At 32.0% G+C, this 18,154-nt stretch overlaps 1 protein-coding gene and 1 long non-coding RNA gene across 4 annotated transcripts in view; one reads left to right on the top strand and one right to left on the bottom strand.

Annotated features, from left to right (window-relative positions):
- Positions 1-18,154, bottom strand: part of LOC109533873 — a 179,543-nt gene that overhangs the window by 6,152 nt on the left and 155,237 nt on the right. The gene's annotated exons all lie outside the window — the stretch shown is intronic.
- The window catches only part of LOC109533799, a 139,421-nt gene that overhangs the window by 52,251 nt on the left and 69,016 nt on the right, over positions 1-18,154 (top strand). For all 3 annotated transcript variants that reach the window (XM_019899222.2, XM_019899224.2, XM_048660639.1), the window contains 2 exons: positions 61-259; positions 7,320-7,444. In XM_019899222.2, the coding sequence (XP_019754781.1) occupies positions 61-259; positions 7,320-7,444 (324 nt within the window). The remainder of the gene's footprint in view (positions 1-60; positions 260-7,319; positions 7,445-18,154) is intronic.

The raw sequence follows: 18,154 nt of genomic DNA, 5'->3' as shown, positions 1-18,154 counted from the left end.
ACTGCTACCAATGGCATTAAATTCAACTAATCGTTCTAACATAAGCCTATTTGTTTTTAGCGTTGTGTTAACAAGGTCCTCGAAAAAAGCTCTACCTTGAAGCTTTTCAACGATCAAGCTAGTCAACTAGTTCAACTATATCCAGAAGTTCAGGAGGAAGTTAGTTGGAGAACCACGCATCTAAATTCAAAATGGGATTCAATTCTTAGTATTTTAGGACCTTCGGATTGCGAAATGTGTGATCAGGACACATGTTTAGGTGAGCTTTGTACATATTATGTCTTTTTTCCGGATATACACTTAAACAATCAAAACAAATGTTTAAATGAGTCGATTTTTGATGAAGTGAAATTCTACAACATGGCAAGGTTGAAATGAAAATGTTGGCAAACATTCCTAAGCCTTTTATTCATAACTGCTTTTTTGAGAGTTAGCACTGAAAACAGCAACAGAAGCACATATTTTTTTATTCCTCGTTCAAATATGTGTTGTGTTAATCATCATTTCTCTTACAATTTTAACTGATGAGGGCAAAAGTCCGCTGTGATTTTGTGATATATTTTATTACCATTATTTGTACGTGTTAAAACCAAGAAGTTCTGTAAAATTGATTGTTTTCGAAATTACTAATTAGCTATAATTATGCACAAACGTGCATTTATCTTTATAATTCACCTGTTTAGGCGAGGCGAACAAAAATTGTACATATATGTATATATATATTTATAGTGAAGATTAAGGCATTAATGTATAACCATTTTTTGTTCCACTAAGTTACGAGAATATCAGGATCGGTTTCGGACTTTTTGTTCTCAGTAGCTGAGCGAAACTAGTTGTTCAAAAACTTCAAAATCAAGACAGTTGCTCCTATAATGTTGTTAATATGTAAATTATCTTATGTCAATTCATATTTTTTGCTTTACGCACAAAAACCCGACAAGTAACAACCAGCTGGCACTCAACCTGTCCTCGGTCAGATCGATATTTGAAATAATTATTCTTTCTATATTACACTTCATTAGGCTTTTACCACGGGATGAAATCACATGTTGACAGGAATGCGCCGCATGCGCGGAACGCGAACGTACCGTTTCCTTAATATTTATTTCGTAAAACTTAAAAGTTTCGAAATTTTCTAGGTGGAATTTTAAGGATTAAATTATGTTTCTGAATTAAACACTTGGCTAAACGGTCGCATTTGAATACGCGGAGTTAACTTGGACTGTATACATTAAGTTAATGATTAAGTTTAGGAATGAAATTGCCACTGTGGGTAATTCCGCATACGACTTATATGGTATGGTAAGTAAGAGTAAAGGCTCGTTCAGACGGTGACATTGATGTCGTGTTCAATTCGGTGGCAGTATTCGACATTTAAGGCCATGGCACTAGGTGTCGGTAGTAAAAGGGCAGAACTCATATCTGCAGTAGCAGATGTGTTAGAAGAAATAATGATTTTGAACTTGAGACAAAAATTAAAAATGCGAGTGTGAATAAGACAGTGGATTATTCGTAGGAAAACATTAGGTAAATCAGAAACATACCATATAACCATAGGGAACCGCCAGGGAACTGCAGTTTGAAGACCAAAATAAATCAGTGCAGCTTGGGCTTATAAATTTCATAAGCAGCAGAGCCAGTCATTATCGATTTTTTAACCATCCGAAATTCATTATTATAGGTGCCGCAAAACGTTGTAATGTTAGCCCTTAACGTTTTGACGTTTTCTAAATTACAACTGTTTAAAAGAGCTTCTTCTGTTTGGTCCTGTTTATGTCTCTCGTTATATTCTGAAATCGATTTATCGCATAGACAGACATCAAAGGATAACATGATCGAAAAACAAACAAAATAAAAATATCGCACCAAAGATTGGAAACCGTGAAATAATCCCCACTGTCAGTGTGTCCTATATCAAACTTTGATTGATGACACTAACGTCAAGACACTTCAACTGTTCAGACAATGACATTTTTCCTTTCGCAGTCATGTGACGACATGCAATAATACGTCACTATGTGAACGATGTGGACAAGATTTATTGCTTAATTCAATGGAGTATGATTGTTTTTCGTAAAGTATACTATTCAGGTCATCTAAGGGTGAGTTGGACATAATTTTTTATGTATACCTACAATGACGATACAGGTGATAATTTACCTTTCGCACTGTGCAATAAAAAGTGGAATATTATCGGATTCCACTCGCTATATGCGTCTCTTTATTTTATATTCAGACTTTTTCACTGCCATTTTTAAGTTCAAACGTAAAATAAAACTGAACAGCGATTTTCGAAATAAATTGCCGAATTTGGAACGAGGAAAATCCGAAAGCCATTATTGAGGCCGTTATATCCAGAAAAACTCACTGGTTGATGTGCTTTTTTATGGTCCAGTGCAATCAAAATTGTCGAAAATCGGACTTCTTTCGTGGATTACTCTTCTTTTTTGGATGGGAGCCAGCAGCGGCGCCCATATGCCTCAAATCATATTTAAGCTATAATGGCATAGAACTGTCTTTTTAATAAAGCGAATGCCATGATTTTAACATTAATTTTATAAGTTTTATTTCAATTTAAGTTCTATACCTACCACTAAAAACCACCCTTTAATAGATCTGCAAACATTATGGCATTGCTTACATGTAACTTACGTACAACTCAGTTATGTTCAATTCAAACATTCTATGATTGCTTTTGACGCCGGTCTTGATTGAAATGAGTAGAGCCACTTTCATTTTTAGATACAATTTGCGACTTTTGTTTGCTGATTTCTTTTCAAATGTCCTCCTGATGTATGATATATTTTCTTTTTTTCAATATTTCTGCCTGGGATACCTATTGGTTTGTAAACCATATTAGCAATTGTTATTGGTTAGTAATAAATCGAACTTAACTGAACAGGCAGTAAGCTTAAACAACAAATTTAACACAAACATTCACCATCGAAAGGAAGTCTGACCTCAATAATGTATCGTGACATCACCCGTTTCACGAGGTAATCGATGATGCGAATTTCAATATCTTTTGAAAACTGTTCTAAGAATAGAAGAACACATCTGATCACAATTCACCTATTTGAACCTCTTGGTGATGTAATTTTAATTTATTTTGGTCCTTAGCTTTAAAAGTTTTTGATAGTATTCCCGCTTTTAAGATTTAGTCGTCTGATCCAGAAATGGTTTTGTTCACCTATTGTCTTTTCCTTTTATACATGCCTGGCATAATTCCCTTAAAGTTCCATTGCTTAACATCATCCGTTGGTTCCCGTTGGTTTCCTATGTATTGTTTTTTCGGTCTGATAGTTGGATTCTAACAATATCTTGGTTCTAATCTAATTTAAATCTAAATCTAATTATTTAGCACCCTTGTGCTAAGTAATTTAGTCAGTTTAATCGTAATTATTCGCTGTTTACTGACTTTGATCCACCTACCTTTTTAATAAATATTTTTGGCAAGATTGAATTCGCTTGTCGTGCATCTCAATACACCGTAATAATAATTTCGTCATTGGTTATTTCCGGACGTTTTGTATTCTAGTCATTATTTTTTTCTTCTATTCTTGTGGTAATCGTCCAATAGTTGGAGCATTGACTTTCTTCTTATGATGTCATTTCCACGGATAGTTTTGAACGATGATTTCATCTAAGAGCTTTCGTCTATATTTCTCTAATAGTTATTTGCTTCTTGAGCATTTCGAAAGCTTTATTCCTTTCGATAGTATCGGAGTCCCTGATTTCTTTCTGGATATAAGGATCGAATGTTTCTATTTCTGCATTAGCTTATACCAAACGCGGATTCACTGAAACGTTTTTACTTGTAAAACTTAGCCTCGTTATGAGCGTGAATAGAAAGTGTTCATTCGGAAAGTGTTTAGTGTTCGATAACGTTGTCATCAAAAAATGCCCTCGTTAATACATCCGATTCTTTATCTCAGCATAAGCAAATCCACCCGATTCCCCCAAAAATGCTTCGCAATTTTATAGATAGACAGGACGTAGTCATTAAATTGCATGTGGATGTATCGTTGATTGCTGATCAATATGCGTTTTCTTCCAACGCGATTTATTTGGGAAGAGTTGTAAGAGATATAAATTCTTACATAGCTTTAAAACTACATATATGAAATGGCAACGATATCTAATATATAAAATTTTCGTGTCACAGTTTTAGTTATCATACTCCTCCGAAACGGCTAGACCGATTTTGATGAAGTTTTATATGTATATTTAGTAGGTTCTCATCTATTCTTATACCCCTAAGTGATAAATGGGACCCACACCATTTTTTTAATCTTTTTTTTTGTAGAAATTTTTGAACAATTTTTCTTCTTATTTGATCTCAATATTAGCCTGCCCCCAAATACATGATGTAAAGGTGTAAACTTAAGATGTTTCTAATACTCGACCAATATTTTTCGCCATTTTTATTCGTTATTTGACGTGTTCGAGACCGTTTCAGTTTAGTTAGTAGTTAGTTAAATTTGCGTTTAATGTTTGCATATTGTACATCAATTTGTACCTTATTAGGCTCAGTTTTTAATTTACCTTTAACATTATGTATATACCTTTGAATAGGCAGCACACTTTTTATCGACATTATTATCTTCATTACGGGAATGTCCATAAAAGGTTCATTATCACAGTTTCGGTTCTACCAATCAACTACTTTAAGATATTCAATGACATTATTGGGAATAAAAATAATTTTAAACAAGCCCGATTAACTAAATGGTCCCTAGTATTTCTCGTTCTAGTAGGTTCTTACTTTTTATAATATTTACATTGAATGATTGTTTGACATAAAATTCTCACACTCACTGCATATCGCCGAAAAAAATGAGGTCAAGCAAATTTATCCTATTAGATTTTTTCAATGTGTAGGCGTGATGCACTAAATAATAGGTGGGTTATTATTCTGGTAGCTACATAAATAAAAATCGGTTTGTGGAATGTATGTATTTAAAATATACTGGGTTCAGTCACAAAGGAAATTAGTTTGAAAATCCGTTGTTATTCTATTTAAAGCTTCTGCTATTCTAATTCAGCTGTCGTTAGTTTACAATTTACATGATAGCCGGTGCAGTTTTGTTTAAACGTGTTACTCTATATCTCTCTATGATTTTTTATACAGGGTGTCCCGTAAGCACATGATCAAAAGGATACTGCGATAATCTTTGAATCAGAAGAAGCGATCTGACCTAACTTTTATTAACAAGAAATGTCTGGCTCCTCTGCTATTGATGGTCAAAGTTCTTAAAAAAAACATTATTAATGTCTAACATTGTTAAGTGGCAGGAAAACAGACATATTTTGTTTGCGCAAAAACTATGAACGCTACAAGCCTTTACAAAGAGCACAAAATTGTGCAAAAATGATTAGTGCATCAACCAAAAAATGAGTTGATTCCATCCACCATATAAAACGTTCTGGTAGTTTTTGTACCACGACACTCAAGAATTCACCACTTGTCCAAAACGGATGAACTCGTTTGTTTCATCAAAATATGAGTCTTACATAAGAACAAATTCACAGCGAGTTTCACTAAAATACATCGTACCATTCTTCCGATATTTCAAAAAAGATAATTTTTTTGAAGAACTGACCATCAATAGCAGAGGAGCTAGACATTTTTTGTTAATAAAAGTAAGGTCAGATCGTCTTTTTTTGATCCAACAAATATCGCAGTACCCTTTTGATCATGTGCTTACGGGACACCCTGTATATTGTACCCTATTTCCTATTGGAAATACTAGTTTGGCGTGGTAGAAATATATTAAATAAAAATGATGCATACATTGTAGAGAAACTCGTTAAATCTTTTTTTGTACACTATTTTGTGATTCAATTATTCGCAATGCTTATTGCATTTTTTAAATAATGTAGAGATTTTTACGTTTCACTTAGTCTGCACGATATTCCGGTCTCTTGGTCAAACAAGATTCAAATCGTTTTAAAATCACTATAAAACGAAAGGCTCTTTACTGCTGATAACCATCAAACACTTGAACAAACATGGTTTAAATCTGGCTAAAAACGTAGTACAGTTACTTGACTTGTATAGTATATTTTGTATTTAACGGTCCGGTGTTTTATCTAAGAGCTTTGTTTTTTTTTGTAGAAATTGGGCAAAAAACTCCGCATTACGGATTTGTCAAGGTTTTCGTTTCAGGTGATTTTGAAATTACAAACCTTCTTTTATTAAAGTGTTACGTACAATCTGCTTTGTAAATGAATTGTTATCTATAGTTCAATAGTGGAAAGAATTTACTAGTACTCCGATTGATACATTTTTATCAAAACATTTACAGAAGCAAACATATCGTAAGCTTGTATCGGAAACCATTCTCTATAATTATGAATTGTTTTGTTTACCGTTAACAAGACATTATTAAAGCAAACACAAAAGTGCTCGACTATGTGCCTAGGATATCTTATTTATCGTTTCGTAGTAGTGAATACGAGCAGATATCATAACGTGCTTATTTTGTATAGTAATTGCTTGATTTGAAATTGAGTATTAACGCAAATCTGATCCGCTATGTAATAATTCTGGGAATAGATTTGAAATTAAACTTTTTACTGGCTGTGATTTAATTTTTTGATAAGCATAGTTAACTTCTTATGTTGGTGTTCCCCAAACGCTACCAATTAACTTTATTTATTTTTCAATTATTTTATTTCAATATAATTCCAGTATTTTGACTTCAGATTCTGTAAGAGCGAGATTAAATTTCAGTTAGTTTATCAAAATCGTTTGCGGTAGATACCGCTATTATCTTAAAATACGCATATTTGTTTGATTTAGAAGCATTATATTAAATATGTTTTTAGAGTATATATTTTTATTGCGTAATTTATTATTTGCTCAGTGTAACGTTTAGTCGCTTATGCGGTTTCTCTTGCAAATTTTTTTAAAGAATAAATCGTTAAGAACATAGTGTTCGGTGTAGCAATTATGTAAAAATCATGTGTAAAACCTGTTCTTGCTGGTGGGTCTTATGTTTGAATGGGGACAATTTGCTTTATTTTTTGGACATATTGTTGCGATACCACTTTCTTATTTTTTTTACTGGAATTATGTCCCTTTTTATCGCAAGTAGGTAGCGTGTAGTAGTTATCCAGAGTTTTTATGACTTTTATGAGTTAGTTTACTAGCTATTTTGGTCATTCCATTATGCAATTTGCAACTATTTACAAAACAGCCAGTTTTGTTATTATATATACAAAGGTCGAAACACAAACCTATTTGCTAATAGGTACATTTTATAAACCGAATATTATTTTACCATTCCCGAACAAACACTATTTGAATTTTCTAGATATCGACCACGAATTGAAGTGTCTGCGAAGTTGGTTTAAAATAATGGAGTCCTGTCTTCAACCGCTAGATTTTAGAGCCAAATACACAAAGACTGAAATTGAAACAAAAGCTTTAGAGTTAAATGTAAGTACTCCATTTTATATTTATTGCATTTATTTCTGGTTTTTCCATCTATATCGTGCAAACTGTAAATTATAATCGAATTTACACAACACGCGCAGGTTGCTTTGGTAATTGCGCTTGAATATGACAAAGGTTTTTTGCAATTTTACAGTACAATGATTTTCATTTCCTCTATACAGTGTTATTTTTGTATTATTCACATGGTGTGATGTCATTGCTATTGATATATGAAACTTTAATTATGTATTTAAGTCACTGTGATGCACCTTCAATCCAAAATTTGTCGTAACTTGTATCAAGGGGAACATAAAAAATAGTGCAAATGTTAATGTGTCAGTCCAGTATAATTCCAAAATAAATCCTTCAGTTTAGTATTTTACATTCCTTGTCATTGATAAAATATATCCAGGTTAAGATGAGAATGTTTCAAATATCTTTAGATCATAATTCTGCAAAAGGCAGAGAGTAATCCTAAATGCTACTTAGAATATACTTTTAATTTCATTTAATTATCTTATACATAATATTAACAGAGAGTATGAGAGCCACGGGACTTTAATTGCACTTAAAGCTTTAGATTGTTGAATAAAAGAATATAAACTATGTACCGGATGCAGGAATTCACTAAAATATTCAGTATTTTAACGGACATTTATCCAATATATCTGAAAGGTTGTTTCAAATGCACAGTTTCAAAATTCGATAGTCAACTTGAAAGCCTAATTTAGTTTGGCGAGCTGAGAAGTGATAATTTAAATGTGAGATGAAAACAGCTATAAATAAACTACAAAATATGCGCAGAAAATATTCCATTATCACCATGATAGATAATTAATAAACCAGCTTATTGAACCTCTAACATACAGGTAGTACAAAGTGTTGCCATGTAGCTTTGGGCTTTCGTGTATACTTTTACTTTATTTTAAGCTCCTTGACAAGAGGATTGGTTAATTACCACATAGGTACGTATCTGAATACATTTCGCTGTTTCACTAATACCATGCTTAATGAGGTGCGAAATCCATCAAAATATCTTGTCGGTTTAGTTTTTATTACAAGTTCCTTGAGAGATGCTACATTCATTTTCATAGACAACCATAAAACGAAACTATCAATTGAACTGAAAAGTGGATCGTTGTTTGTCGTTAAATGAAACGAACGCTAGCGAAATATTCATAAAAAACAGACGCTTTTGCTTTTCAGCATTAACGTATAAAAGCTGCGTGGAACGCTCTGTATGTTGTTGAGCAAAAATAGTTGCAAAGTCATTCTTAAGGAGAAACCTAAGCGTTTCCAACGTAAGAACTATTAATATTGAAGGGCATTCACCCTATTTGGGCAAGTTTCTTATACGGGGTTACTTATTCTTCATTCGATATGGCAAAGATAGGGGACTAATTCTTTGTGCTCTTATATATTATAGTCCCGTCAAATTCGACTATATTGGGAGGTGGTTGCGCTTTTGTTTTAGTGCTTTTAAATATATGGGTTGTTTCACAATTCTTAGGAATGTTGATTAGTTTTTTTTATCTAGGTAAGTTAATTAATATTATTTTATATAAATGAATAATAGTTTTTTACAACAACGCAATCAAAACAAAAAATTTCCGTTTATGTTTACTGAAATCTTTATAATTTGCTTAATGGGCTGAGGTACACCATAAATACCTTTGGAATTAAAAGTAATCAGTTAAACTGCTGTTATTCATTTCTCAATGAACTTTATTATTTTTGTCGCTTTTTTCCAAGGAATTTATTTTTGTAATCGTTTCATCGTAATTATATTTGGTTAGTAGTAACGTTTAAGTGTGGGAAATGGAGCTACATTTTCCTTGATTTTCAATCACCTCTTCCTTCATACGTACATTTTTACGTATGAAGGTACTTTTTAAATCAATTTGCCAACACGGATTTTAGTCAATGGTTTGGAAGATACTGCCAAAACCCTAAAAAACGGGTACAAATATAAATGCCGCATTCGATTTAAATTAATGTTTTCATTTAAGCAATTAATCAGTGTGCAATGGTTCTAAGGAGGGAAGGTAAATAAATGACTTCGGTGTTATGTACAAGCGATTTAACTCACATTACGGGGGTTGTAACGCGGTTACATATGAACAGCAATAGCATTTGGTATACTTTAAATACTTCTTTATATTTACACAACACACTGCATGAGTGTTTTTCGGAATAGAAAAGTTTCAAATAAATTATCTCTTAAAATGTGCTTTTCATGCAATTTTAACAAATATTTTCCTTTGTAAGATTTAATCCACTTTACTGATCTATAGAATTCATGGACATCCGCTTCCTAGTGCTCGCCTTCCTGCTGCAGTATACATAAGGGTATTTATCGTTAGCAGCCGGTTTATAGGTGAATCGACCTCTCTTTTTTCTTTTTATTAACCGGGTTATTTTCGTCCTTTTTTAATGCACGATATTTTTCTGTCTCCGATTTGAAAAGGCCGTTAGTTCTAAATCATCGGATAAAGTGCAGGGTGTTGTGTGTGTTGTCTCCATTGAATGACATTTGAATTTCCGGTTATATGATAAAATTTCAAATAACTCTTCTTTGTTCGTAATTGCGGAAAAACTGTGAGTTGTTTCGGGTAGGTAAAAAAACAACTCTTTCCAGTGTTATAGTTGCTGGACTTGGAGTAAGTAGGTAGTTTGAGCGCCAACGGAAATATTTAGCTGACTGTGGGTTCTTGATGAATTATCATCTCAGCTAATGTTTTTTTTTTGTTTAATGGCCCAAATATTTACCAATGAACCTTTCATTGTCTGTTAAATTTTAGATTTGTGTTAACCACCTGCTAATTAAATATACCCCACTAGGTCGTCAGGTAATTTTTGAAAAACCCACTTTTTGCTTTTAGCAGTAATAGATCTAAGCCGAAAAGCAAATACAGACTGAAATATATCATCATTTAACCTCTTGTATCATTTCAACAAATCGAAGTTTGCAGTTACTTTTATGAAAATGGATACGCTAATCATTAACGTTTATTCAGATGTTCCTTTTTGGTTTAGCACAATAAGAGAAATGACGCTATTGCTATTTTTATTCATCTTCCTCCGTTTATTAATAATAATGTTAAATTTGAGTGATTATGTAGCGTCATTTACTTTAAATTAAACAATGCTCTTATGTAATAAAGTTCTCAGTTCTGTCATTACAGATTAAGGCAACGAAGGTTATTTCTTTTGTTCAAATAAAACATTTTATTTTTTTCAAAGGAATATGTCAGCGTTATTCTTCGACACGGTAGTGGAACACAGTGTTTTTACCAATGATTTAATATGATCGTCCTTATCGTTTTATCTGATTCGTAATCTTGGATCTTGCTAGTAAATTAGTTGTTTTTTGTTAGTTCGATCCATATCCCACTTTTTATGTCATTTGACCACGTTACTTTTAATATATTCTTGTCTTCTTGGATCATTTCTTTATCTTATATCGTTAAATTAATTCTCTGATTATCTGAAAGTAAGTCCTCTCTTAAAATAATCCTTCACAATTTGCTCGTGGCAATAATTAAATTTCTCACTACAATAAAACTTAGTCATTGATTTTCTTTGGTAGTGATGTCAGAAGAGCTCTGAATTACTGTAATTGAAATGAACATATGTAAAACTTGAGACGACCCTCACCCTGACAGTTCAAAACAAAAGAGGAAGTTGTTTAAGTATTTGAAAAATAACAATTTATTGTTATTTTCAAATACATGTTTTTTACTCGTTAATTAAAATAATATGCCACAAAATAAGAATAATTCAGGAATTCAATGAACGGTTGATGTTTTGTGACATGCGGATTCTATTCGATTTTCTATTTTTTTTTTGGAGTTTTGGAGATAATTTCAATGTTAAATTAAGAAGGAATCAAATAACCAAACGAGAAACATTTATTCGCTCTGTATTTTAAAAATTCATTTAAAGCTCTTATATTTGATTAAAATTAATAATAATCATTTTTACATCTTTCCGCTTTTGATATTGCTCGGTCATGAAAATCGTATAATTTATTTTTCCTTTATCTTTACATTTAGGGAACACATTGAGGTTGCGCATATTGCATATTACTAATATACGAGGAGCAAATATGCGACTATGTGATCAATAAATCTCAAAGTGTTAATCGGCATTCATGATAACAGAAAAGTCAAACGGTCGATTCTAATCAATCGTCGTTCTTGTTGAGAGTAAAACAACATACAAATACAAGTAGTTAAATAAGCTGCATTTACATATAATGACATCATTACTAGATCACATATCTAGTGGAAACCTGTTACGTGCCCAAGAATACTATGCTTAATTAAAATGTTAAGCCATATCTCCACGTTGCGTTTGCATTGGTTTTTTTCAATGGTTTTGCAAAATATTACATTTACTTTGATGTTTGTTTTTAGAATTTTTAAACAAGCAAAATGATAGTTTTAAAACTGCACACTATAATGCACAATAATAATAATTAAGTAGAATTAAAATTGCTGAGATTTTCCAATTGCAGAGCAAAATTCCATTTTTTTGAAATTCAAGCGTTGAACAATGGCTAGAATTAGATGAGAATTAAAAAAATAAATAAATATCAGCTTTTGACTTATTATCATTATTGTAATTTATACCGTATATTATTTTTTGCGTTTTTTTATATGCTTTCGAGTGTAGTTACCAAGTTGCCATTTAGGAGAACGTACTTGTTTTATATTTGTATTAAAATATAGTGTCCATTTTTAGAGCGGAACCATGGGGATCTCGGTAACCAGATTGGTTAAATTGGGGCAAAGTTGCGCAATCTAGAGTTTACGGATATCCGGAAAAATCCTAAATGAGAAAAATGTTTATTCATCATTGCAACTTTAATATTCCACAACGTGCCGATGATGGGTTAAAATTCGACTTAAGGGTTCTCGACAACCATTAACAACTTTGTTTTTTCGTATGGGTGCCAACTTGGATTTTTTCATGTTTGACTTGTAGAGTTGTAGGTTTTTTGTCTGATTACTATTTGATATTCTGTTTGATAAAAATAACAAAAATACTGTTTTTGCAATGAATGCTTTGAAATAACATCCCCTCTTTTGTTTAATCAACATATTTTAGACAGTCTGTATCTGTTTGAGTAGGATGATAAAACGAAGAAAATGTATTATAAATTTACATAGGATGAAACTAAACTTTGACAAACCAGTAAATAAAGAGAATATAAGATGTGTTCATCCTCCGTTTCCAAGCACATATCTAAATTTTGTATTGATCTTAAAAGGTCCTTTCGTCTAATTTTGGTTCTTTGGTCTTGGCTGTGGAGATCTTCTTTCGCAGGTCATTAATATCGGTAGGTACAGATTTATAAATGAGGTTTTTCATACTTCCCCATAAGTAATTATCGAAACGGGAAAGATCTGGTTATCGTGCCGGCCAACGTATGTGCCCTTTGTTGGAAATATTTTAGACAAATAGTCAGCCAGAAAAGCAAGTGTCATCCATTTTAAATTTCCGCGCCAAATAAGGTTAAGAAAAAATAAAGTTTTTTCGAATTTCGGTATTTTCTGAATATCTTCCGGAAGAAGGAAAACGTTTTTTTAAATTTCAAAGATGATTTTGGTAAACTCTGGATTGCGCAATTTTGACGCGAATTTTTACCGGTTTTGGATGACTTGTTTTATAAATGACTGGCAAAAATAACTAAATCGGTTGAAGCAAACAATAAATTATATCCAAACATTAAAATAGTGATTGATCCTCAAGTAATGAAACAGTGGTTACTATACATATTTGAACAATTTACTATACATACATCCTGAAAATTCCGAATTTTCGATAGAAGTATTGTTTGCTTATTATATTCTTTTCTTTCCTGGGTTTTAGTCAAAATGTGAAATAAAAACTTATATATCGTTTATTTCATAACATTTCGGCGAGACAACAGCGCCATCATCAGATTTCAAATTCATACAAACTACAAAAAGGAAATAAAATAATATAATAACAATTACACGCAGTCAGGAAAATAAGTCAAATTAAAGTAGTGTTTGCGGTATGAATCACATTGATAGGGAGCTAAAGCGGATTAAACTCTGTCTAAGCGACTTATATCAAAAAACTAATTTATATTTCTCTTTTGATGGATATGTACCTACTTAGATAAATCTGAAATAAACCACCGAAGTAAGACAGCGCCGTGCAGCTCAGTTAACGCTAACGTTAAAATACAAATTCAACTAATCATAAACACGAAAAAGCCAATAAAAATATTAGTCACAATAACTGTTAATCTAAAAGCACTTTGATTAAAATAAGCACTGAAACTAGCATCTTTACCTGGACTGCTTAAACGTTTGGCATACACCTGAGATGTCTAATTATACAAATTATCAATCGTTGACTTTACTTAGGGGATTTTACTTAAACAAAAATATTTCCAGATAAAACAGATTTCATCAGAATGAGTGTCAAGGAGTGTGTCATTTATAAGTAAGAGACTGATCGGAGAGAGAGCAAAAATGTTCTCTGGTATGGCCTCTACGTTTAACTTTTAACTTCTTAATGTATTTTTAGAGTTTAGTAATGCCCGGATTTCATTCCCTTGTTGCCAGACTGCAGGATTTGTGAAAGTCCAAGTAAATTGAATAGTGTTTTATGCGAAGAAAACTAATGGAAATAAGGTGAAAACATTTTCGAGGCTTTATAAAAGCTTATCTGTCCCTGTAGGGAATGCTTAGAAAACAGCAAACGGTTTCAAAGAGAAGGCGTATGATGATGTACTCAGATAATTTAATATTAACGAACCGTAAACTTATTTGAGAGGTAAGAGGACACTTACCCAATCTTTGATTTTTAAATGTTCTATTTTTTAATTTCAATATTAAGACTTTAGCATAAAAATGGTTGATTTCAATAAGATATGTAGTTTTGCCAGTTGAGAAAGCTTGTCTACCGCTTGCAAGAGATATTCTACTAAATCAGAAGCCTTTGAGAGGTCAATTTCAAATGACAAATGACGGGTTTCTGGTGGTACCATCGAGATATAGGTTAGAAAGTACAGCATTGCGACAACCCTGCAAAAATCTACGGTTTAGTAAAGCCGCTGAAGATTCGATCTAGTTTAAGTCGCTCGGTGTATTTCGTGTAGAGTCGCAGTGTGGTCGCCGTACCAACTCCCAACTTAAGTCGATCTGGGGACCGGTACCATCAACCGAATACGCCTGCCGTTTATAATGAAACCCAACAATCAGTCGGTTTTCTGAATGGCTCGAGGTAGATTCGCTTAATGTTCGATTTGAATATTACGATTCAGGTGCTAATTTCAAGTGATTTTGTTAATGTGGACATTGAAGGTGTCAATTACCGGCCTATCTTCCAACTAACCCAGCAACAATACTTAAGTAAGTCGGATTATAATCTGCTTAAACCGGCTTTGAACTCTTTGAGGGGAAAATGATCAGCACGTGCGTGGGCCCCAGAATGCCGGGTTTTGCGATTTTTGAAAGAGGAATACAAATCAGCCTTTGTGTTGCAGTTCCCAGAAATTATCTTTGTTTGTGTCTCAGTTTTTCCTAAATGATATCGCGCTGGGAGGACCAGATATTTTAAATGGTGTTTCCATATATAAATAAACATTATACTGAGCATATTTTGGGGTTCTTAAGTTTCTTATCAATCTTATAAATATTTGATTATTTAGGATGAGACTTGTACAATTTAACGGTTATTTTCACACTGGGAGGTTATGTTATTCTATTTCTTGCACTTGATATTTACAAGCCGGTTCACAGTTGCATGTGTCGCCTTATCACACATTGCAGATTGGCGAAGGTCTATTTCTTTTTGTCGACTGAATTTAATTACACAATGTCTAATTGGTTAATGACAAGACTGGCAAAAAATATCCCAGACGAGCAGACAATGTCGGGTAATTGTACCTATATAATGTGCCTACTTATTTTTTCCCATAAAAATGTAAACTGTGACTTTTAATAGCAACACTTATGCAGTAACTTTTTATATTGAAAATCCGAGTTTTTCAAGTCCACATTTAGAACTTATTAGGAATAGGAAGCAATAAGCCACATTTTATGAGAAGTATATACAGCCGTGTTAACTGTGGCACTGCGTTCAATTTATGGAAGACCACTATGGTATTATGGGACGTAGAATATACCAACTAGGTTAAATGACTTTTTAATGAATTTTGCATTGATTTCAATACTTATAATTTTTCACAAATATTACAATCTTCAATTTAAACTGCCGATTATTTAAAAACTTTTTCGATTTTCGAAGTTTTAATACAACACGATTTGTCCTAAGGATTTTTTGAACCAAACTGTAAAATCTCAAACCTAAAGTACTACCAATTATTTAAAATAGTTTCAAAGCTTCCTGCCCAGTACGATTTTTCAATCTAACCTCGCTAATTCGTTCTTTAAGAATAAGTCACGAATTATGTTTTTCACCGATCACTCAATAATATACGAACTATTAATATGTTTAATTAATCAAAATAATGGTCATTAATCTCGCCCGGAAATATAGAATTCCTGGTGTCTGGTCAAAATATTGTACTTGCAGTTTGGGACTCTTAACTACTTTATTAGGTTTTCAATAACAACTTGTCGTTTAAAACTGGAAAACGAGTTTCAAACAATTGTCTGCAAAGCCAAATTAACTTTAGTTTTTCAAATTGTAACAAACGGAAACCAACGGTCAATGGAACAAAAATATAGAAAACCAATCAATTTTAACAGTGTTAAATGTTCATTTCAGTTGATTTATCAGCTCTAAAACACCACCGCCAATATTGAAAGTCCACAAAATACTCTTACATATTATAAGCATAATTTTGAGCCACAAGTGCTTTAAACTACCACTTCTTGTAACATCTTGACTGTTATCTAATTTCTTGGTTGAATTAAAGGAATTAGATAAGGCTATTGTAGGTTTTTTGTAAACATCTCTTTTAATACGTAATTGTAAGTGGTTGATTAATTTAACGTTATATACGATAACAGTAATTTACTTAATTTTATTTAATTATTATTATATATGATTCAAACATTTCTAAGAGCACCTTTGTAGTAAGAGGAATTTAAGAACACTTGAAAAGTTACCTTTAATAGAAAGTAAGTAAATTTAAAATAATTAATGAGTAATCATAAGCGATCAATGGTCCTTTATGTATTGTGATTAGGTCTATTCTAATTTTTTTTCCATTTTTTATTATCTTTTGAATCTATTGCATAGAACTAAAATTATTATGAATTTTTAAATTTTACTATTTACACTAGTAAATAGTTCATGAAGTTAAATATTTTCATGTAATTGCCGATTTGACATTCAGATAATTACTCACCTTTCTTCAAAATCGTTCTGATGAACGAATTAACATTATCAGTCAGAATATCTAATTGAATCGATCCACGCTATAAACGACAAAATAGAATAAAAATATATTTTAAAATTAAAGCATTTGCATTAGTCTATTGAGCTGAGGACAAGTTGAAGGGAATTCCAGATGATATTGTTTTGCGAACTAGATTTTCAATTAATTAATTATTATATTTAAGTTATATAATTGCAGTTATTTGGTTGTGAGTTTTTCTTAGTAAATAATTCATTATTAGGGTTTTAAGAATTTCAATAATTTTCTAGTACCAAAACCAACCGTTAGCTATACCGTACTATGTACTATTTATAACACTATGAAATTACATTACACAAACTGCTGTAGGGTTTAGATATTTGTGCATATGGTTTTTGGAGTATAAGAGACAAAAATGACTGTAATGCCAGTTTTATTTTAAATAATTTGTCCTTTTTTGTCTTCCTGGAAAACATAATGTATGTTCTATAATCGTCGCTCATAAAATTAAAATAAAACACAATAATTCAATGCAAATAGTAAGGTTCAACTATGTACCATGTTATTTGTATTTACAAAGTCATGTAAAACTTTTCTCTTATCCCAGTTCAAACCGTAATATTTATTTAAGTTTTGGAATTCACCTTTATTGCAACACAAGACAATCATTTTAGTCCCACGCTTTTATTTACTATTGCCTAATTTAGCAAACAGTATTAATAATTAGATATTGCTGAAAAGCAGCTATAAATAATTAAGTGATACCTACTAGAATTTCCTAAGTTTGGATAATAATTAAAATTCTTGGTGCAACAAAGTTTGATTTGTCTGTAATTAAAAGCTACACATTCCCGTGTGGGCTGAACTAACGAGCAACTCTAATGGCTTTTATCATTAAATCTTAGAAACGTAACTGGATAAGGAAAAACTCAGAGATGTATTGAAAATAAAGTATATTCGGAAAGCTATTTGAAAAGTTAATGTGCATGAAATGATACAAACAATTTAACCTTAATGTTTTTATTGATAGATCCAGCGTTATTAAGCCGCATTTGTATTTTTGATCAACCTGCTATTTGAAATTCAAGCTTCTAATTATACTTTGTGGTTCAGGAGTTTGCTTGTAATGCTTTTGTCTAAATAGTGTCAAATAATATTTTTAACATGAATCAATTTGTTTGCACCTTTTTTTAGAAAGCAATAACGAATTATAGAATAAAACTATGGAAACCATTTAACACGTATACCATACACCAGAAAAAACGTATTTAAAAACACACTTGGAAATTATGCAGGTGGACACCTACTTAATTTGCAAATCAACATCAGACTTTTTAAAGCTT

Source organism: Dendroctonus ponderosae, unplaced genomic scaffold, assembly GCF_020466585.1.
Source record: "Dendroctonus ponderosae isolate FM_Combo_2020 unplaced genomic scaffold, Dpon_F_20191213v2 Dpon_F_20191213_1, whole genome shotgun sequence".
Classification (NCBI taxonomy): domain Eukaryota; kingdom Metazoa; phylum Arthropoda; class Insecta; order Coleoptera; family Curculionidae; genus Dendroctonus; species Dendroctonus ponderosae.
This window is presented reverse-complemented; position numbering and strand designations above follow the sequence as displayed.